The sequence below is a fragment of the Podarcis raffonei genome, chromosome 2 (genome assembly GCF_027172205.1).
Source record: "Podarcis raffonei isolate rPodRaf1 chromosome 2, rPodRaf1.pri, whole genome shotgun sequence".
Taxonomy (NCBI): domain Eukaryota; kingdom Metazoa; phylum Chordata; class Lepidosauria; order Squamata; family Lacertidae; genus Podarcis; species Podarcis raffonei.
Window position 1 is genome coordinate 8,770,659 of NC_070603.1, and position 16,784 is coordinate 8,787,442.

A 16,784-nucleotide genomic window follows, 5' to 3' on the forward strand; every position below is an offset into this window, starting at 1 on the left:
TTGTTGCTCTGCCTACATTTGCCTCTGGCTCCACCTGCCACTGTCATGCAGCCCTGGGAATATTGCCCACAGGGAAATGCGGCCCTTAGGCTGATCATTTTCCTCATCCCCGATTTGAATCCTATCTGCTCTGCCTTTCTGCCTCACTGTTAGGTCCTCATGATGACTATCTGCATGATCAATGAAACATTTTAAAAACATCAATTAAAAATAGTTAATAAACAGGGGGGGAGAGCTCTTAACAAAATATCATTCAACAACAAGGGAGTCAGGCAAGATGTCAACAATACAAAATCAAACTCCTCACTTTCCCTTGCCCCAAATGTCAATTGTTTTAATACTGAAAATACATCATTGGGAGTATTGGCTCTTAGGAGGAAGAGTACACTGGTAGAAAATTATTTCAAAACTGATAATAAGCCACTCAGTGAGAATTTATAGCTGAAATTGGATTTTGGTCCAAGATCCCCCTAGACCACATGAGGAATTTAGGGAGGCCAGGAATACATAGTCCTAAATCCACAGTTAGACAGTACTTAAAACCTGGCAAAATTTAATAGCTGACATGGAATGGTGTTGATATCTGGCAGTATTTGATGAATACCTAATACTTTACAGCAGGGGTGTCAAACTCAAATTCATCGGGGGCCGCATCAGCAGTTTGGTCACCCTCAAAGGGCCAGTTGCACTCAATATAAAAACAAGTGGAGGTTTCCTGAATGCATGTAAAGTGGAGGTTTCCTGTGTAGAACGGCCGGCGCCGCTAGAGGGCAGACGTTCTCTGGCTTATAGGCTGCCGCGCATGCGCTAAAGAGGCGGCTTTCTTGTGTAAAAAAAAAAAAGAGAATAAAAGGTGAAGGCTGGCGGCCGGCTGTGGCTACACGGGCCACATGACGAGGTCTGGCGGGCCGGATTCGGCCCGCGGGCCTTGTGTTTGACACCCGTGCTTTACAGTATCTGACCATTGACATGCAATGGCATTTAGCATTTGCATTTTAAATTTTGGGATAAAATTCCACGCTTAAGTACAAATTCAGTGTCAGTATTTCACTTTCAAACTGTGAGCTGCCAAAGTTGAAATTCTGATTAATTTTAATATTGGCAAATAATTTTAGTGCCTGCACTTGCATCCTTGTCTCTGGAGCTCTTTCCAGAGGTGGTTCCTTCCTTAGTGCCATCTAGCTGCCTGGTTCTCGTTAGTTCTTCCATGGGCAGTCGAAGCCTCAGGTGTGATTTGCCTATTCCCTGTACATTCAGTGTCAACTGAGCAACAGCACTCCACCAGGGACATCTCTACAGATGGATGTGGGACTCAGAGGGAGGGCTAGTGGTGGTTCTGTTGCTGTCTCTTGGAGTAGAGGAGCTCCATGCCTGGGAAATAAATGTGGCCCTCCAGGTAACTCTGCCTGACACCTGAATCTCTCCCCAGGCCAAGCCCCCTTTCTAGGCCACGCCCCCTCTCTCCAGGCCACACCCTTCACTGTCTGTGCTCAACACCCTCCTTGAGTGCTTTTGCCTTGCGGGAATGCGTCCTTGAACTGCAACAATGCCTCTTATTTGTATGTGGAGCATGCATGCGGAGAGTGTGGAAATCTCTGGTGTTTTCCTGGTTGGAATGTAGCCTGCTGTGGAAATACGAGACACTTCCATTTTGCCTCTAGCATGTGGCCCCTGGAAAGCTCACCCCAAGGAATGTGGCCCTGAGGCTGCAAAGAAGTTTCCCTACTCCTGCTATAAACAGGCAGACATATAAGCAAGCAATCTGGCCATAGGCACATGTGTATACAGTGGTACCTTGGATTACAGATGCTTCAGGTTACAGACGCCGCTAACCCAGAAATAGTACCTCGGGTTAAGAATTTTGCTTCAGGATGAGAACAGAAATTGCGCGGCGGCGGGAGCAGGAGGCCCCATTAGCTAAAGTGGTACCTCAGGTTAAGATCAGTTTCAGGTTCAGAATGGACCTGCAGAACGAATTAAGTTCTTAACCCAAGGTACCACTGTATATCTGTTTGTCCTGTCATTTGTTTCTCAAAAGAGAACTGGGCGGTGAAGTCTTCCTGGGAGCTATGCTTTGTTGTTGTTTAGTCGTTTAGTCGTGTCCGACTCTTCGTGACCCCATGGACCAGAGCACGCCAGGCACCTCTGTCCTCTACTACCTCCCGCAGTTTAGTCAAACTCATGCTGGTAACCTCGAAAACACTATCCAACCATCTCGTCCTCTGTCGCCCCCTTCTCCTTGTGCCCTCCATCTTTCCCAGCATCAGTGTCTTCTCCAGGGAGTCTTCTCTTCTCATGAGGTGGCCAAAGTACTGGAGCCTCAGCTTCATGATCTGTCCTTCCAGTGAGCACTCAGGGCTGATTTCCTTAAGAATGGATGCGTTTGATCTTCTTGCAGTCCATGGGACTCTCAAGAGTCTCCTCCAGCACCAAAATTCAAAAGCATCAATTCTTCGGCGATCAGCCTTCTTTATGGTCCAGCTCTCACTTCCATACATCACTACTGGGAAAACCATGGCTTTAACTATACGGACCTTTGTTGGCAAGGTGACGTCTCTACTTCTCAAGATGCTGTCTAGGCCTGTCATTGCCCTTCTCCCAAGAAGCAGGCGTCTTTTAATTTCGTGGCTGCTGTCACCATCTGCAGTGATCATGGAGCCCAAGAAAGTAAAATCTCTCACTGCCTCCATTTCTTCCCCTTCTATTTGCCAGGAGGTGATGGGACCAGTGGCCATGATCTTCGTTTTTTTGATGTTGAGCTTCAGACCATATTTTGCGCTCTCCTCTTTCACCCTCATTAAAAGGTTCTTTAATTCCTCCTCACTTTCTGCCATCAAGGTTGTGTCATCTGCATATCTGAGGTTGTTGATATTTCTTCCGGCAATCTTAATTCCAGCTTGGGATTCATCCAGCCCAGCCTTTCGCATGATGTATTCTGCGTATAAATTAAATAAGCAGGGAGACAAAATACAGCCTTGTCGTACTCCTTTCCCAATTTTGAACCAATCAGTTGTTCCATATCCAGTTCTAACTGTAGCTTCTTGTCCCACATAGAGATTTCTCAGGAGACAGATGAGGTGATCAGGCACTCCCATTTCTTTAAGAACTTGCCATAGTTTGCTGTGGTCGACACAGTCAAAGGCTTTTGCATAGTCAATGAAGCAGAAGTAGATGTCTTTCTGGAACTCTCTAGCTTTCTCCATAATCCAGCGCATGTTTGCAATTTGGTCTCTGGTTCCTCTGCCTCTTCTAAATCCAGCTTGCACTTCTGGGAGTTCTCGATCCACATACTGTTTGAGCCTTCCTTGTAGAATTTTAAGCATAACCTTGCTAGCGTGTGAAATGAGTGCAATTGTGCGGTAGTTGGAGCATTCTTTGGCACTGCCCTTCTTTGGGATTGGGATGTAGACTGATCTTCTCCAATCTTCTGGCCACTGCTGAGTTTTCCAAATTTGCTGGCATATTGAGTGTAGCACCTTAACAGCATCATCTTTTAAAATTTTAAATAGTTCAGCTGGAATACCATCACTTCCACTGGCCTTGTTATTTGCAGTGCTTTCTAAGGCCCATTTGACTTCACTTTCCAGGATGTCTGGCTCAAGGTCAGCAACCACACTACCTGGGGTGTACGAGACATCCATATCTTTCTGGTATAATTCCTCTGTGTATTCTTGCCACCTCTTCTTGATGTCTTCTGCTTCTGTTAGGTCCTTACCACTTTTGTCCTTTATTATGGTAATCTTTGTACGAAATGTTCCTTTCATATCTCCAATTTTCTTGAACAGATCTCTGGTTCTTCCCATTCTGTTGTTTTCCTCTATTTGTTTGCACTGCTCGTTTAAGAAGGCCTTCTTGTCTCTCCTTGCTATTCTTTGGAAATCTGCATTCAATTTCCTGTATCTTTCACTATCTCCCTCGCATTTTGCTTGCCTTCTCTCCTCCGCTATTTGTAAGGCCTCGTTGGACAGCCACTTTGCTTTCTTGCATTTCCTTTTCATTGGGATGGTTTTCGTTGCTGCCTCCTGTACAATGTTACGAGCCTCCATCCATAGTTCTTCAGGCACTCTGTCCAGCAAATCTAAATCCTTAAACCTGTTCCTCACTTCCACTGTGTATTCATAAGGGATTTGACTTAGATTGTATCTTACCGGCCCAGTGGTTTTTCCTACTTTCTTCAGTTTAAGCTTGAATTTTGCTATAAGAAGCTGATGATCTGAGCCACAGTCAGCTCCAGGTCTTGTTTTTGCTGACTGTATAGAGCTTCTCCATCTTTGGCTGCAGAGAATATAATCAATCTGATTTCGATACTGCCCATCTGGTGATGTCCATGTGTAGAGACGTCTCTTGTGTTGTTGGAAAAGCGTGTTTGTGATGACCAGCTTGTTCTCTTGACAGAACTCTATTAGCCTTTGCCCTGCTTCGTTTTGATCTCCAAGGCCAAACTTGCCAGTTGTTCCTTTTATCTCTTGATTCCCTACTTTAGCATTCCAATCCCCTATAATGAGAAGAACATCCTTCTTTGGTGTCACTTCTATAAGGTCTTGTAAGTCTTCATAAAATTGGTCTATTTCAGTTTCTTCAGCACCAGTGGTTGGTGCATAAACTTGGATTACTGTGATGTTAAAAGGTCTGCCTTGGATTCGTATCGAGATCATTCTATCATTTTTGAGATTGCATCCCAGTACAGCTTTCGCCACTCTTTTGTTGACTATGAGGGCCACTCCATTTCTTTTACGGGTTTCTTGCCCACAGTAGTAGATGTGATGGTCATCCGAACTGAATTCGCCCATTCCCGTCCATTTTAGTTCACTGATGCCCAGGATGTCAATATTTATTCTTGCCATCTCATTTTTGACCACCTCCAACTTACCTAGGTTCATGGTTCTTACATTCCAGGTTCCTATGCAATATTTTTCTTTACAGCATTGGACTTTCCTTTCGCTTCCAGGCATATCCGCAACTGAGCGTCCTTTCGGCTTTGGCCCAGCCGCTTCATCAGCTCTGGATCTACTTGTACTTGCCCTCCGCTCTTCCCCAGTAGCATGTTGGACGCCTTCCGACCTGAGGGGCTCATCTTCCAGCGTCATAACTTTTATATGCCTGTTGTCTTTGTCCATGGAGTTTTCTTGGCAAGGATACTGGAGTGGCTTGCCGGTTCCTCCTCCAGGTGGATCACGTTTGGTCAAAACTCTCCACTATGACCTGTTCATCTTGTGTGCCCTGCTCGGCGTAGTTCATAGCTTCTCTGAGTTCTTCAAGCCCCTTCGCCACGGCAAGGCAGTGATCCATGAAGGGGGGGAGCTATGCTATGTGACCTCTATCCCTCAAAATGCAGGTGTGTGAAGGCAGGCAATAGCTGGGGGAAACACTCTATATGTTCAGAAGCACTTTTTATTAATACTTAAAACATTTAAGGAAAATAGGGGGCAGGGGGCAGTGAGCACTCTCCAGATTAAGACCTCCCAAGATAACCTGTTTATTTGGCACTCATCTTGATTTTGCTTCTGCAAAGCTTGGAGCCTTAGACTATGTTTGGTCTTTGTTTCATTCTGATTTGTTTCTGAGGTGGTTATATAACAATGAGCGCTCATTGGGGTGTTGCCTCGCCTTCCCATTAATCATCTGTGCACCCCATACTTTTCAGTGAATCTCCCTGTTTCTTTCCAAATGGCAAAAAACCCTCTCCCCCACCCCCCCAGCGGATTTGTTGTGCTAGGGTGGCAGAGGCCTTTAATCCACTTTAATTGCACAAACCTAAAGTTCTGGTATGTGCTTGTGTCCCTCCAACAAAATACTGACAGCCTGGAGATACCCTAAGACATATTTTCTATTCCCTTCTGTCTGCCCCATACAGCCATTGCTCCTTTACCTCCCTACAACACAGTCTCTTACTCTATGAATCCTTATCCCCATCTATCCATTGTGTTGTACACTAAAGTATCTCAGAGCAATTTACAGGGCAAAAATCAGAATAACAAGAAACATTAAACCAAGATATTTATTTTTTAAAAAAAGCAGTAAAACTAGACCAGGTTGCCAATACCAGGTTCTCAGCAAAGGGTGCAGAACTCCCAGGCATTTGGTTGGGCATGGAAATCAAAATGCTTCTTTGAGCCTCAGAGTTGGCAACTCAGACCTTGGCTGCAGGTGCCTAAAGAGGGAAAAGTCCTCTTTATATTCCCCTCCTGCCCTCCCACCAATTTTCCCATGGAGCCTGCCAGGACACCTGCTCTGAGCCTCGCTTCCTGACTCCCAGGCAGCTCACATTGGGCCTTAAACTGGCTCTTTATCCCATGGCGGATGCATCCTGCCACTGCGACTCTTGTCCCAGGGACCCTCGATGGGTATTGTGCTCTGTGCCCACCCACTTGCAGCTGCCTTCTCCATTCCTTTGCCACCCCGGAAGTAGCACAAAGGAGAAACTGTTGCGTGTGGGAGAGTCAAAGGGCTAGAGGAGTTGTCCCCACAGAGCAGCTTATGGTACGTGAAGGGGAGAAGCTCATCCCTGCCTGCCTTCTCTGTCCTTCCTCCCCATTCCTCCATCCACACACACAGGCACACATGCCCAGCTGTGCTCCCCAACTTCCTGCCTCCTCAGAAAGCTGCAAACAGCAGTCTGGGGGGGGGGGCTGATCTCCAGCTCTGTGTGTAGAGGACCAACTTGTCTTGAGACTGATCTGCTCAGAGCTCTGTGAGCTGTAAGCCAGTGGTCCAATGGTGTCTCTGCCGCAAATTCACCACCTGCCCTAGGGCGAATCACGATTTCTCAGCTTCCTCCACCTGCAGTGTGGGAGCGATAAGCTACGGGCCTGTCTCACAGGGCTGTTGCAAGGATTATTGAGATTACTAATTTCTTACCTGTCTCTCTTGTTTCCTTTCCTCAGAGGCCGTTGCAAACAGCCAAGAATGGACTCTTGGACGTTCCGTTCCGGAGCTACGACTGGTAAGTGTCTTGTTGACCTTTGTCACCTATACATGCACTGAGTACGTATCTGGATATCATAAATGTGTTCCTTACATTGCAAGCTGATGGAGACCTGCCATCTTTTCCTTCTGCAAATGGACATTCACATCAATGGGCCTATATAAATAACACAGTTCATGTTACTTGTCCATGCTGCATCACATATGGACATTGGTGTCCCTAGGCAACTGCATCAATTTGAGCTGATTCTCTTAGGTAGCTTTGGCACACAGAAAAATCAATTCAAAATTGATTTTATTTATACCTCACCTTTCCTCCAAGGTCAGGGCAGTTTTCGTGGTCCCCATCTCTTCCCCATTTTGTTCTCACAACAACCCTGTGAGATAGGTTAGGCTGAGAGACCGTGACTGGCCCAAGATCCCCCCGCTTTGAACCTGGGTCTCCCAAGTCCCAGTCCACCACTCACTCAAACTCGACTGCACCACACTGAACCAGCCTGACATATGGTGGCATGAGTGGCCACTTCTACTTCCTGTCTCTCTTCAGGCTTACCTATCCTGCTTTTCTTCCTTGCCACTGGACCTTCTCTGGGGTAGGGATCCTTGAGAGATTTAATCTTTACGAATTCTGATATTTTTAAAAAATGTGCCAAACCAAGTTTGGAAATGAGTGCTTTGAGGAAGAAACTGTTTTAAAAATACATATTAAAATGTGACTTTCCTTGCAGATTTTCTTGCCGATCGATGCAAGAAAAGGACAAATATACCGTAACAGTGGCACAGACCAAAAACATACTGAATTGCCCATGGCTACTCAGGGGGAGCTTCTGCCACGAGGCACCTTCCTCTCATGTTAATTCTGGTTCCAGGCTTGGTGGTGAGGGGGCACTCTTTGGCGAACGTGTGTGTAGGGGATGGGGGAAAGTTCTGGAACAGTGAGGTCAGCATGTTCCGAAAGCACCTAGAGAGCCATGGGGTGAGGGTGTTGTTGTTGTACTATGTCGAGCTGCGCCCTGCCAGTGACTTCTGTTCTTTTGCCTCCGCAGGGTATTCTCGGAACCATCAAGAGTGGGAAATCCGCCCTCGTTCATCGTTACCTGACCGGCTCCTACTTGGGCCTGGAACCTGCAGAGGGTGAGCTGCTTTCCCTCCCTATCCCCAAATTTTAACTCACTTCTTTGTGCCCTGACCAATGCGCATCTACTCAGTTTTCTTTCCCTCATGGGGAAGTAAGAAAGGAAGACGAGGAAAGTAAACAGAGTAAATTTTGCCTTTCACATCATCTGCTTTTAACTTGAGATGGCAGGGATTGAACCTGGAAACCTACCCCAGCCAGCTATCATCCCCCACGTACAGTACTTGTTTCTGAGCCACTGGTTTTCTCCTTCCCATCTCAGGCTTCAGCTATCTGCATGTTCCACCCCCACCCACCCCCAGAGGCAGTATTATTATTATTATTATTATTATTATTATTATTATTATTATTATTATTATTTGTATACCGCACTTCATCCAAAGATCCCAGGGTGGTTCACAACAGCAAAATACAAAATGAGAACACAAGTTAAATAACGAAACGAAAACAAACCATTAACTCCCCTCCCCACAAAACACATTTAAAAGGCCATAGAATCTCAATCAGCCAAAGGGCTGATTATTGAGAAACATTTTTGCCTGGCGCCTGCAGGTATGTAAAGAAGGTCAGAGCCATCCAGAGTGGCTGGGGAAACCCAGCCAGATGGGCAGGGTATAAATAATAAATTATTATTATTATTATTATTATTATTATTATTATTATTATTATTAGGCACCAGGCAGGCCTCTCTGGGGAGAGCATCCCACAAACAGGGAGCCGAGCCACCCCAGAAAAGGCCGGTTCTTCTGTTGCTGCCTCTGGACCTGTCCTGGAGGAGGCACACAAAGAAGGGCCTCAGATGATGATTGCAGGGGAAGAGACGGTCCCTGAGGTATTGCAGCCTGGGAATCACAAGTGAGGGGAATGCTACTTGTAGGTCCTACTTGTAGGCTTTCCTGGTTGGCCGCTGTGAGAACAGGAAGCTGGAGTAGATGGGCCAATGACCCGACCCAGCGGCGCTTTTCTTATGTTGTTATACTGAGCTGTGTTAATTTTCCACTTGGGAGCCATTGCACTGAAAGGACAGCTTTGTTTCTGCTGCTTGGCTGCTCCCCAACCCCAGCTCTGCCTCCTTCTGTTTTTCAGGGGGCCAGTTCAAGAAGGAAGTGGTGGTGGATGGGCAGAGCCACCTCCTGCTCATTCGAGAGGAAGCAGGACCTCCAGATGCCAAGGTAGGCCGAGGAATGTGCGGAGGTCCTTGTGGGGTCCCTTTGGGGCGCTGTGGGCCCTCTCAGGCTGCAGTTCACACTGCTTCAGAAGTTGCATGGAGCACCCTTCAAGAGGATGATGCTAAGAAAAGTTATTATTAAAGTGCCAGTTTGGGAATTAAAAGAAGAAGCAGTTGCAAGGCCTCTTGTCCCTGAAATCCTTCTCTTAGCTGAGCCGAGTTGGGGAGCGGGGGGCGGCGGCGGACACCTGAGGCAACAGAGAGGAAAGGAGGGGGCTTGGTTCCGCTTACCCTCACAGCTGATTTTATCTGAAATCAGACAGTCGCCCCTCCTCCAGTCATGACTTGTGAATGAACTTAAAAGAACTGCACCTGAAATGTCTGGATTCACCATAAACAGCCCTACAGAGACCTATTTACAGGAAACCTGGGGAAAAGTAAGCCTGGCATGGTCCAAGGTTCTCCACATAGTTGGGCTTCTTTAGGAATGGAGGTCCTTGGGACGCGGGTGGAGCTGTGGTCTAAACCACAGAGCCTAGGAGTTGCTGATCAGAAGGGCGGCGGTTCGAATCCCCGCGACGGGGTGAGCTCCCGTAGCTCGGTCCCTGCTCCTGCAAACCTAGCAGTTCGAAAGCACATCCAAGTGCAAGTAGATAAATAGGTACCGCTCCAGCGGGAAGGGAAACGGCATTTCCGTGTGCTGCTCTGGTTCGCCAGAAGCGGCTTAGTCATGCTGGCCACATGACCCGGAAGCTGTACACCGGCTCCCTCGGCCAATAAAGCGAGATGAGCGCCACAACCCCAGAGTCATCCGCGACTGGACCTAATGGTCAGGGGTCCCTTTACCTTTAGGAATGTAGGAAGCTGCCTTATGCTATTGGTCCATCTAGCTCTGTATTGTCTACAACGAGTGGCAGCAGCAGTTTCAGGCAGGAGTCTATCCAAGTCACAGAATCATAGAGTTGGAAAGGATCATCTAGTCCAACCCCCTGCAATACAGGATTTTGCAGCTGTCTCATATGGGGATTGCACCTTTCACACATGGAGATGCTGGGGACTTCTGCATGCAAGGTAGATTCTCTTCCACTGAGCTATGGCCCCTCCACCACTGAGCTGCCGGTTTTGTATAATTGGAGTGGAGTGGAGGGTATGGGGTAGACCTTAGAACAGTAGCATCCCTTCATACTCCTGGTTCCACCCTGACTCAGTGCCAAAAGCAGAGGAAGAAGGTGTGACCGGTCTGAACACTGTCCCCCCGTTGATATGCCTCTCCCTCTCGATTTCCTTCCTGCTTGCAGTTTGCAAACTGGGCAGATGCCGTCATCTTTGTCTTCAGCCTGGAGAACGAGGCCAGTTTTCAAGAACTGACCCAGTACTACGGGTTCCTCACAAACTACCGCGCGGTCTCCGACATGGCTCTCGCGCTTGTGGGCACTCAGGGTGAGTGGGCGAGAGTATCTGCCCTACAGAGAATTTAATCTTGGGGGCATGGGTGGGCGGCAAGGGGCAGTCAGGTGGAGTTGTTCCTTGGGGACTTCCTGAGGCCAACTGGAAGAAGCTTTTGTATTCACTAGGCTTGCTATTAACTGTTTCTTTATACATGAAGAGATTGACAGGCCAGTTAGGACTATAATTACTTCTGCTAGGGGGCTACACAGAGACCCTGCCCCTTTCCCCCTCCCAACCACTTAAAGCTCTGCTCAGACTTTCTCTGGTTTCTGAACTTCCACCATACATTGCCCGCTTACTTTCAAGCCTGTCCTCATTAAGGACTAGAAACTTGTTTTGTTCGTTTGTTTAAAGGAATAGCATCCTAGTATCCATTTCTGCATGTGCACAATGCACTCACAGAATGCATACACCTGGTGGTTTTGTTAGCCAGGCAAGGAATTCCATTGCAGGACATCTGTTGGCTCTTAGCCTTGACCCAGGGTCTTGGCGTATCCCAGACACCAGACTGGGGGTGGTATGGCCAGGTAAGCCTTTGCTGGATCCAATCCAAAGTTTAGCGTGGCAGCAGCAGCAAGCCTGATCCAGCAGGGAAGGTTGCACAGAAGCAAAGTTAAGTGCAAGCCGGTTTAGTATTACTAGGTCACCTGTCCAGCTGGGTCAAGATGCCGATGAGAATAGCTGGAGCAGAATAAAGAGGTCAACTGAGGTCAGAAACCAAGAGGTAGCGGCACATGCTGAAACACAGTCCAGTAGGAACTCTAATTGTGAGTGTTCATATCACTAGTGGAGAAATGAAAGCACCAAATTGGGACAAGGCAACACCATAGAAAAAGCAAAACCTGGTCAGTTTTCTAGATCTGTGGTTGCCTCTGTTACTAGGGATGCTGAAGGATTCCAGTGGAAATTGCCAAAATTTGTTGCCCCGTGTCCAGAATGGAAACCAATCCAGTGAATACAAGCGGTATTCACTGTTATTGTTGTTTCCAGTCTGCAAATGATATGCAATTGGTGGCATTTCCTCTCCCACATTTGCATTAAAATGAATAGTGTGGAATAATGTAATAGTAACAGAATTAATTATGTCAAGTTCTGCCACAGAGGACAGGGAGGCAAATAACGTAGGTTTTTTGGGAAGTCAAACTGCAGTGGAAGAGCAACAGCACTGCATGCAGTATACGTGGGTCAGAAAGGAAATTGATCCCCAAAATACATCCCAAATCAAACACCAGGGCCATATATAGGAGCATGTTTTCGTGGTGAGGAGATAACACAGCTAAGGCAGAATGAGAATACTTTCCAGTCCAATCCTTATGCATGTTTATTCAAAAGCAAGTCCTGTTGATTCCAGGAGATTTCTGTCCAGCTCAGAGATGAAGTGTGTGTGTGTGTCTGTTTTTGCTTCTTCCTTGCAGATAAAATCAGTGCCAGCAACCCACGTGTGATTGAGGATTCCCGAGCCAGAGCTCTGTGCACTGAAATGCGCCGCTGTCTCTACTATGAGACATGTGCCACTTATGGACTCAATGTTGACCGGGTCTTCAATGAAGGTGAGGACTTTTCTGGGATGTGTTCTTGGGAAATTGGATGGGAAGTTGGGTTTCATGGCCGCAAGAGCGGCTGTGAACATGAGCCAAGGGAGAACACATTTCAAGACATGGCTAATGGCAAACAAGAGCAGTTCAACCCTGTGTGTAGGGCAAGAGAGTGTGTCCTGGGTTTGCAGACCCTTCAGTGGTGCAAAATTCCTCATGCGATTGGTGCATGTCCATCTTCAAGTGTGGACATCTTACATGCCTACACAACGCAAACATAAGAAGAGCCTTGCTTGATCGGGCCAAAGGTCCACCCAGTCCAGTCTACTAGTTACACAATGGCCAACTAGGTGCCTATAAGACACCCTCAAGCAGGACCAATCTGTCTGCTGCAAAAATGGTGGGTTGTGCAAGCAAACATACATATTTTTATACAAGGATGCACCAACTGCACCTGATATAATAGTTATTATGTTGTTGTTGTTGTACTACTTGGTGTTGTTATACTTGGTGCTTTAAATGTGTTGCTGCATTCTGTCAGTTTGATACCTGCTCTGGGCATGAGGAGAATGGAAACGGCCATTAAATAAATAAACAGGCAACGGGGGTGTGCCAGGGACCTCATGACCGCCTTGTGTGCTCCATCATATGTGGAGTCTACAGGCCGGTAGAACTGTGAGAATATTATTATTATTATTATTATTATTATTATTATTATTATTATTTGTACCCCGCCCATCTGGCTGGGCTTCCCCAGCCACTCTGGGCAGCTTCCAAAAAAATATTAAAATACTCTAATACATCAAACATTAAAAGCTTCCCTAAACAGGGCTGCCTTCAGATGTCTTCTAAAAGTCTGGTAGTTGTTGTTCTCTTTGACATCTGGTGGGAGGGCGTTCCACAGGATGGGCGCCACTACCAAGAATGCCCTCTGCCTGGTTCCCTGTAACTTGGCTTCTCGCAGTGAGGGAACCGCCAGAAGGCCCTCGGTGCTGGACCTCAGTGTCAGGGTAGAACGATGGGGGTGGAGACGCTCCTTCAGGTATACAGGTATACAGAACTGCTTCTTCCGTGTCAATGGTTGGAGAGTCAGTGGCTTGAGGTGCTCAAGCCTCTACTGTTCTCGGGAGGTGTGCTCCTGCATAATAAGAATTGGGGCAAGCAGCTTGTGTTGTGTATGTGGGGATTTGTTGACTCCAGGACTGACTTCTGTCTACATAGAGGGGTCTGAGTACACTTTGCAGGCAGTGTGTTACAGGTCAAAAGCTTTTCTTGTGTTCAGTTTTGTGGTTGTGGCAGAAACCCTGGTTTGCGACCCAAAATACTTTTGCTTTCTACACACCCGGCATACAAGAACGACGAGACAGCCATTTGAGGAGTCTCTGATAGCACCATATAGTTATTGGTTTAGGCCAGGGTTGGCAGTTTTGGGGCACTATGGGTGTTGCTTAAGTCCAACCCATCAGCCCTGGCCAACATGGCCAATGGTTGAGCACGATGAGAGCTGGAGTCCAGCAAGACCTGGCAAGTCACAGGTTCCCCACCGCATGCTGGACACAGGGAGACCAAGCTCCCCATCACACTTGCACCAGATGATGTGGGACCTGCTTGCACATGGTGTGATCTCATGCTGCAGAAGAGCACATGTGAATAATATGACCAGGTTTGGGGGAAGGGGACGCATCACCCAATTGGGTGTTTCCCACCCAATTGGCACCCTCCCAGCATGGGTCTAATTGCGTGAAGAAATACCCTTTTCATGAGCCCCTCCTGGATGTGACTCCTCTTCTGCTGGATGGGGGGGGGGCTTGTGTCAAGGGCCCCAACAGAGAGTTTGTTCAGGGTGTGCATGACCTGGCCCTTGCAGGACTGGCAAGTGTGGATGGGATGGGACTCAAACAGTGTCTGTGGAGCATGGATGTTGCAGGGTCTGCAGTCATGTCCCCTGCAAAGTTTTTTTCCCTTTCGAGCAGTTATAGCCGATTTCCAGTGTGGCAACTGGAGGATCTGAGCAGCCCTACGATTTACAGATATATATGTGTATTTTCCTCCCCACCCCCAAACTGCAGTTGCTCAGAAGATTGTGAATATGAAGAAACAGCAGCAGCTCCTTGCGTCTTGCAAATCGTTGCCCAGCACCCCCAGCCATTCAGCCGTCTCCACGCCGGTGGGTAGAATCTATCTCGCGCAAGTACATCCCCCTGAATGGCCCAGTTACGGGAATCGGAGTTTCCTCCTGCTGGTGGCACAGCACCATGAATGGAGAGGGAGGGTGTGAGGCTAAGCCCCATGGATCTAGTGAACCTCCTTCCATGAGCTTCCTCTGTTGGCCCTTAGGGCTCGTCGTCTGCACTTCCACTTCTCCTGTGCCTAGAAAGCACGGATCCACTCGGTTTCTCATTTGTCCCATCGCTTTACCACTGAATCAGAGGAAACATAAATCCACAGAAAAACCTGTTGCCATTGGTTCCATTTAAGTGGTAAACAGTGGGTTTTCCTGGGGGAAAGTGGGAGGACAAGCAGAAGTGTGGACGAAAAAATTCCACAGCCTAGCCATCTCCTTGTCAGTGCTAGTTTTGTATCTGGGGTGCTGTTTTTTTCGTTTTCAAGCATTCAATCACACACGCAGGACCTTTGCCTCTTGATTTCGCGCAGCCAAGGCCCCGCCGGACCTGCGTGTCTGTCTTCCTTTGCTTTTAGGGGCTGGCATAAGTCTGCCTGGTCTTTTCCTCCCCCTCTAGGCAAGTAACGGTGGCCAAACGAGCGACTACTCCTCATCCCTTCCTTCCACGCCCAACATCAGCCACCGGGAGCTGCGTGGGGAGGCCACGGCTATAATTGGCACACCCAGCTCCCTGCATCGCGGGACCAAACGCCGAACCAGCCTTTTTGCAGTGAGTTCCAGGGGAGTCCACCAGCCACGGGACAAGGGAGGCCAAAGGGTGGGTGGCCCAGTCCAGGCTAAGAATGGAAGGATCTCTCCATTTCCGGTTTGCTCAGTTTCTCATTTTTCCCATCTTAAATTTGCTTCTCCACCTTTTTGCAGCAATTTGCAAATTACTTTTTTTTTAAAGAGTCTTTGGTGTGGTTTTCTTCTAATAAACACATTTTTAATTCTGTGCTGGCTGAGCTACACGTTTTTGCAATCACGCATTTTTGTACATTATTTTCAGGAACATCTTCATTTCTGTAAGCACGGTTTGGCTAGAAAACTGCATTGCAAAATTCAGATAAATATTTCAAAGGGTAGCTGTGCTTTGGTTCTTACGTTGTTTTGGAAAATGCAAATTTGAGAAATGAAGCTTTAAATGCAAATGGAATCAAATTTCTCCTCCACCCCCTAGTCCAGACTGAAAATAACCCTCCGCTATAAAGGGGCAACGGGTGGCGCTGTGAGTTTAACCACTGAGCCTAGAACTTGCTGATCAGAAGGTCGGCGGTTTGAATCCCCGTGACGGGGTGAGCTCCTGTTGCTCGGTCCCTGCTCTGCCAACTTAGCAGTTCGAAAGCACGTCAAAGTGCAAGTAGATAAATAGGTACCCCTCCAGCGGGAAGGTAAACGGCGTTTCCGTGCGCTGCTCTGGTTCACCAGAAGCGGCTTAGTCATGCTGGCCACATGACCTGGAAGCTGTATGTCGGCTCCCTCGGCCAATAAAGCGAGATGAGCGCCGCAACCCCAGAGTTGGCCACGACTGGACCTAATGGTCAGGGGTCCCTTTACCTTTACCTATAAAGGGGCAACATTGTGAACCACAGCAACACCGAGGGATTGGGTAACAGGAGATGGGAAAGTGTTTCTCTATAACACCCTGGATAACCACTGTTGTCAGTCAGAGTAGGCATTGCTGGATTAGATGAACAAATAAGGCAGCTCCCCTTGTTTTTGAATCTCTTCTGGGCTCTGCCCTCCTCAACCTTCCCTTCCCAGCTTTGGGGCAAGCAATGCCCCACTCCCCCAAAAAACCCATGCTTTGTTGTTTCGACTGTAACATCACTTTGCCCGCACAATAGTTTGTAAATTAGCTTCAAGCCATAGTTCACAGATTCACGTTGCTGGCTATTTTGCAAGGCATGTTTTGTGAAGGCATAATGGCAAACCGTGGTTGGACGTTACCTTTGAACCCCAGCTGTGTCTCTTTGCAGAATCGCAGAGGGAGTGACACCGAGAAGCGGAGCCTGGACAGCAGAGGGGACAACACGGGAAGTGGCCGAGCCATACCCATCAAACAGGTGACCTCCTTATATTTGTCCTGGCAACTATTTGCCTGGCCTCTGAACCCTCGGTTGCAAGAGTCCCGGCACCGTCGGTAACCCCCGGCCTTCACCGCCTCTCTCCCATTAGAGTTTCCTGCTGAAACGAAGCGGCAATTCTCTGAACAAGGAGTGGAAGAAAAAATATGTGACTCTCTCCAGCAATGGGCTTCTCTTCTATCACCCCAGCATTAATGTAAGTGTGCTGTGTACTCCAGCTTCCATCAGCTCCAAACACACCAGGGCTCGGCTAGTCGCATTGTCAAGTCCTACACATTACCATCTAAAGGCAGCAGACTCTGCAATAAGACCACAAAATGTG

The 16,784-nt window shown here is 47.7% G+C and overlaps 1 protein-coding gene across 5 annotated transcripts in view; it reads left to right on the forward strand.

Moving 5' to 3' along the window:
• The window catches only part of AGAP2 (ArfGAP with GTPase domain, ankyrin repeat and PH domain 2), a 118,472-nt gene that overhangs the window by 84,801 nt on the left and 16,887 nt on the right, over positions 1-16,784 (forward strand). For all 5 annotated transcript variants that reach the window (XM_053372862.1, XM_053372878.1, XM_053372846.1 and 2 more), the window contains exons 2-10: positions 6,885-6,943; positions 7,971-8,058; positions 9,146-9,231; positions 10,526-10,667; positions 12,092-12,226; positions 14,281-14,378; positions 14,953-15,105; positions 16,355-16,441; positions 16,554-16,658. In XM_053372862.1, the coding sequence (XP_053228837.1) occupies positions 6,885-6,943; positions 7,971-8,058; positions 9,146-9,231; positions 10,526-10,667; positions 12,092-12,226; positions 14,281-14,378; positions 14,953-15,105; positions 16,355-16,441; positions 16,554-16,658 (953 nt within the window). The remainder of the gene's footprint in view (positions 1-6,884; positions 6,944-7,970; positions 8,059-9,145; positions 9,232-10,525; positions 10,668-12,091; positions 12,227-14,280; positions 14,379-14,952; positions 15,106-16,354; positions 16,442-16,553; positions 16,659-16,784) is intronic.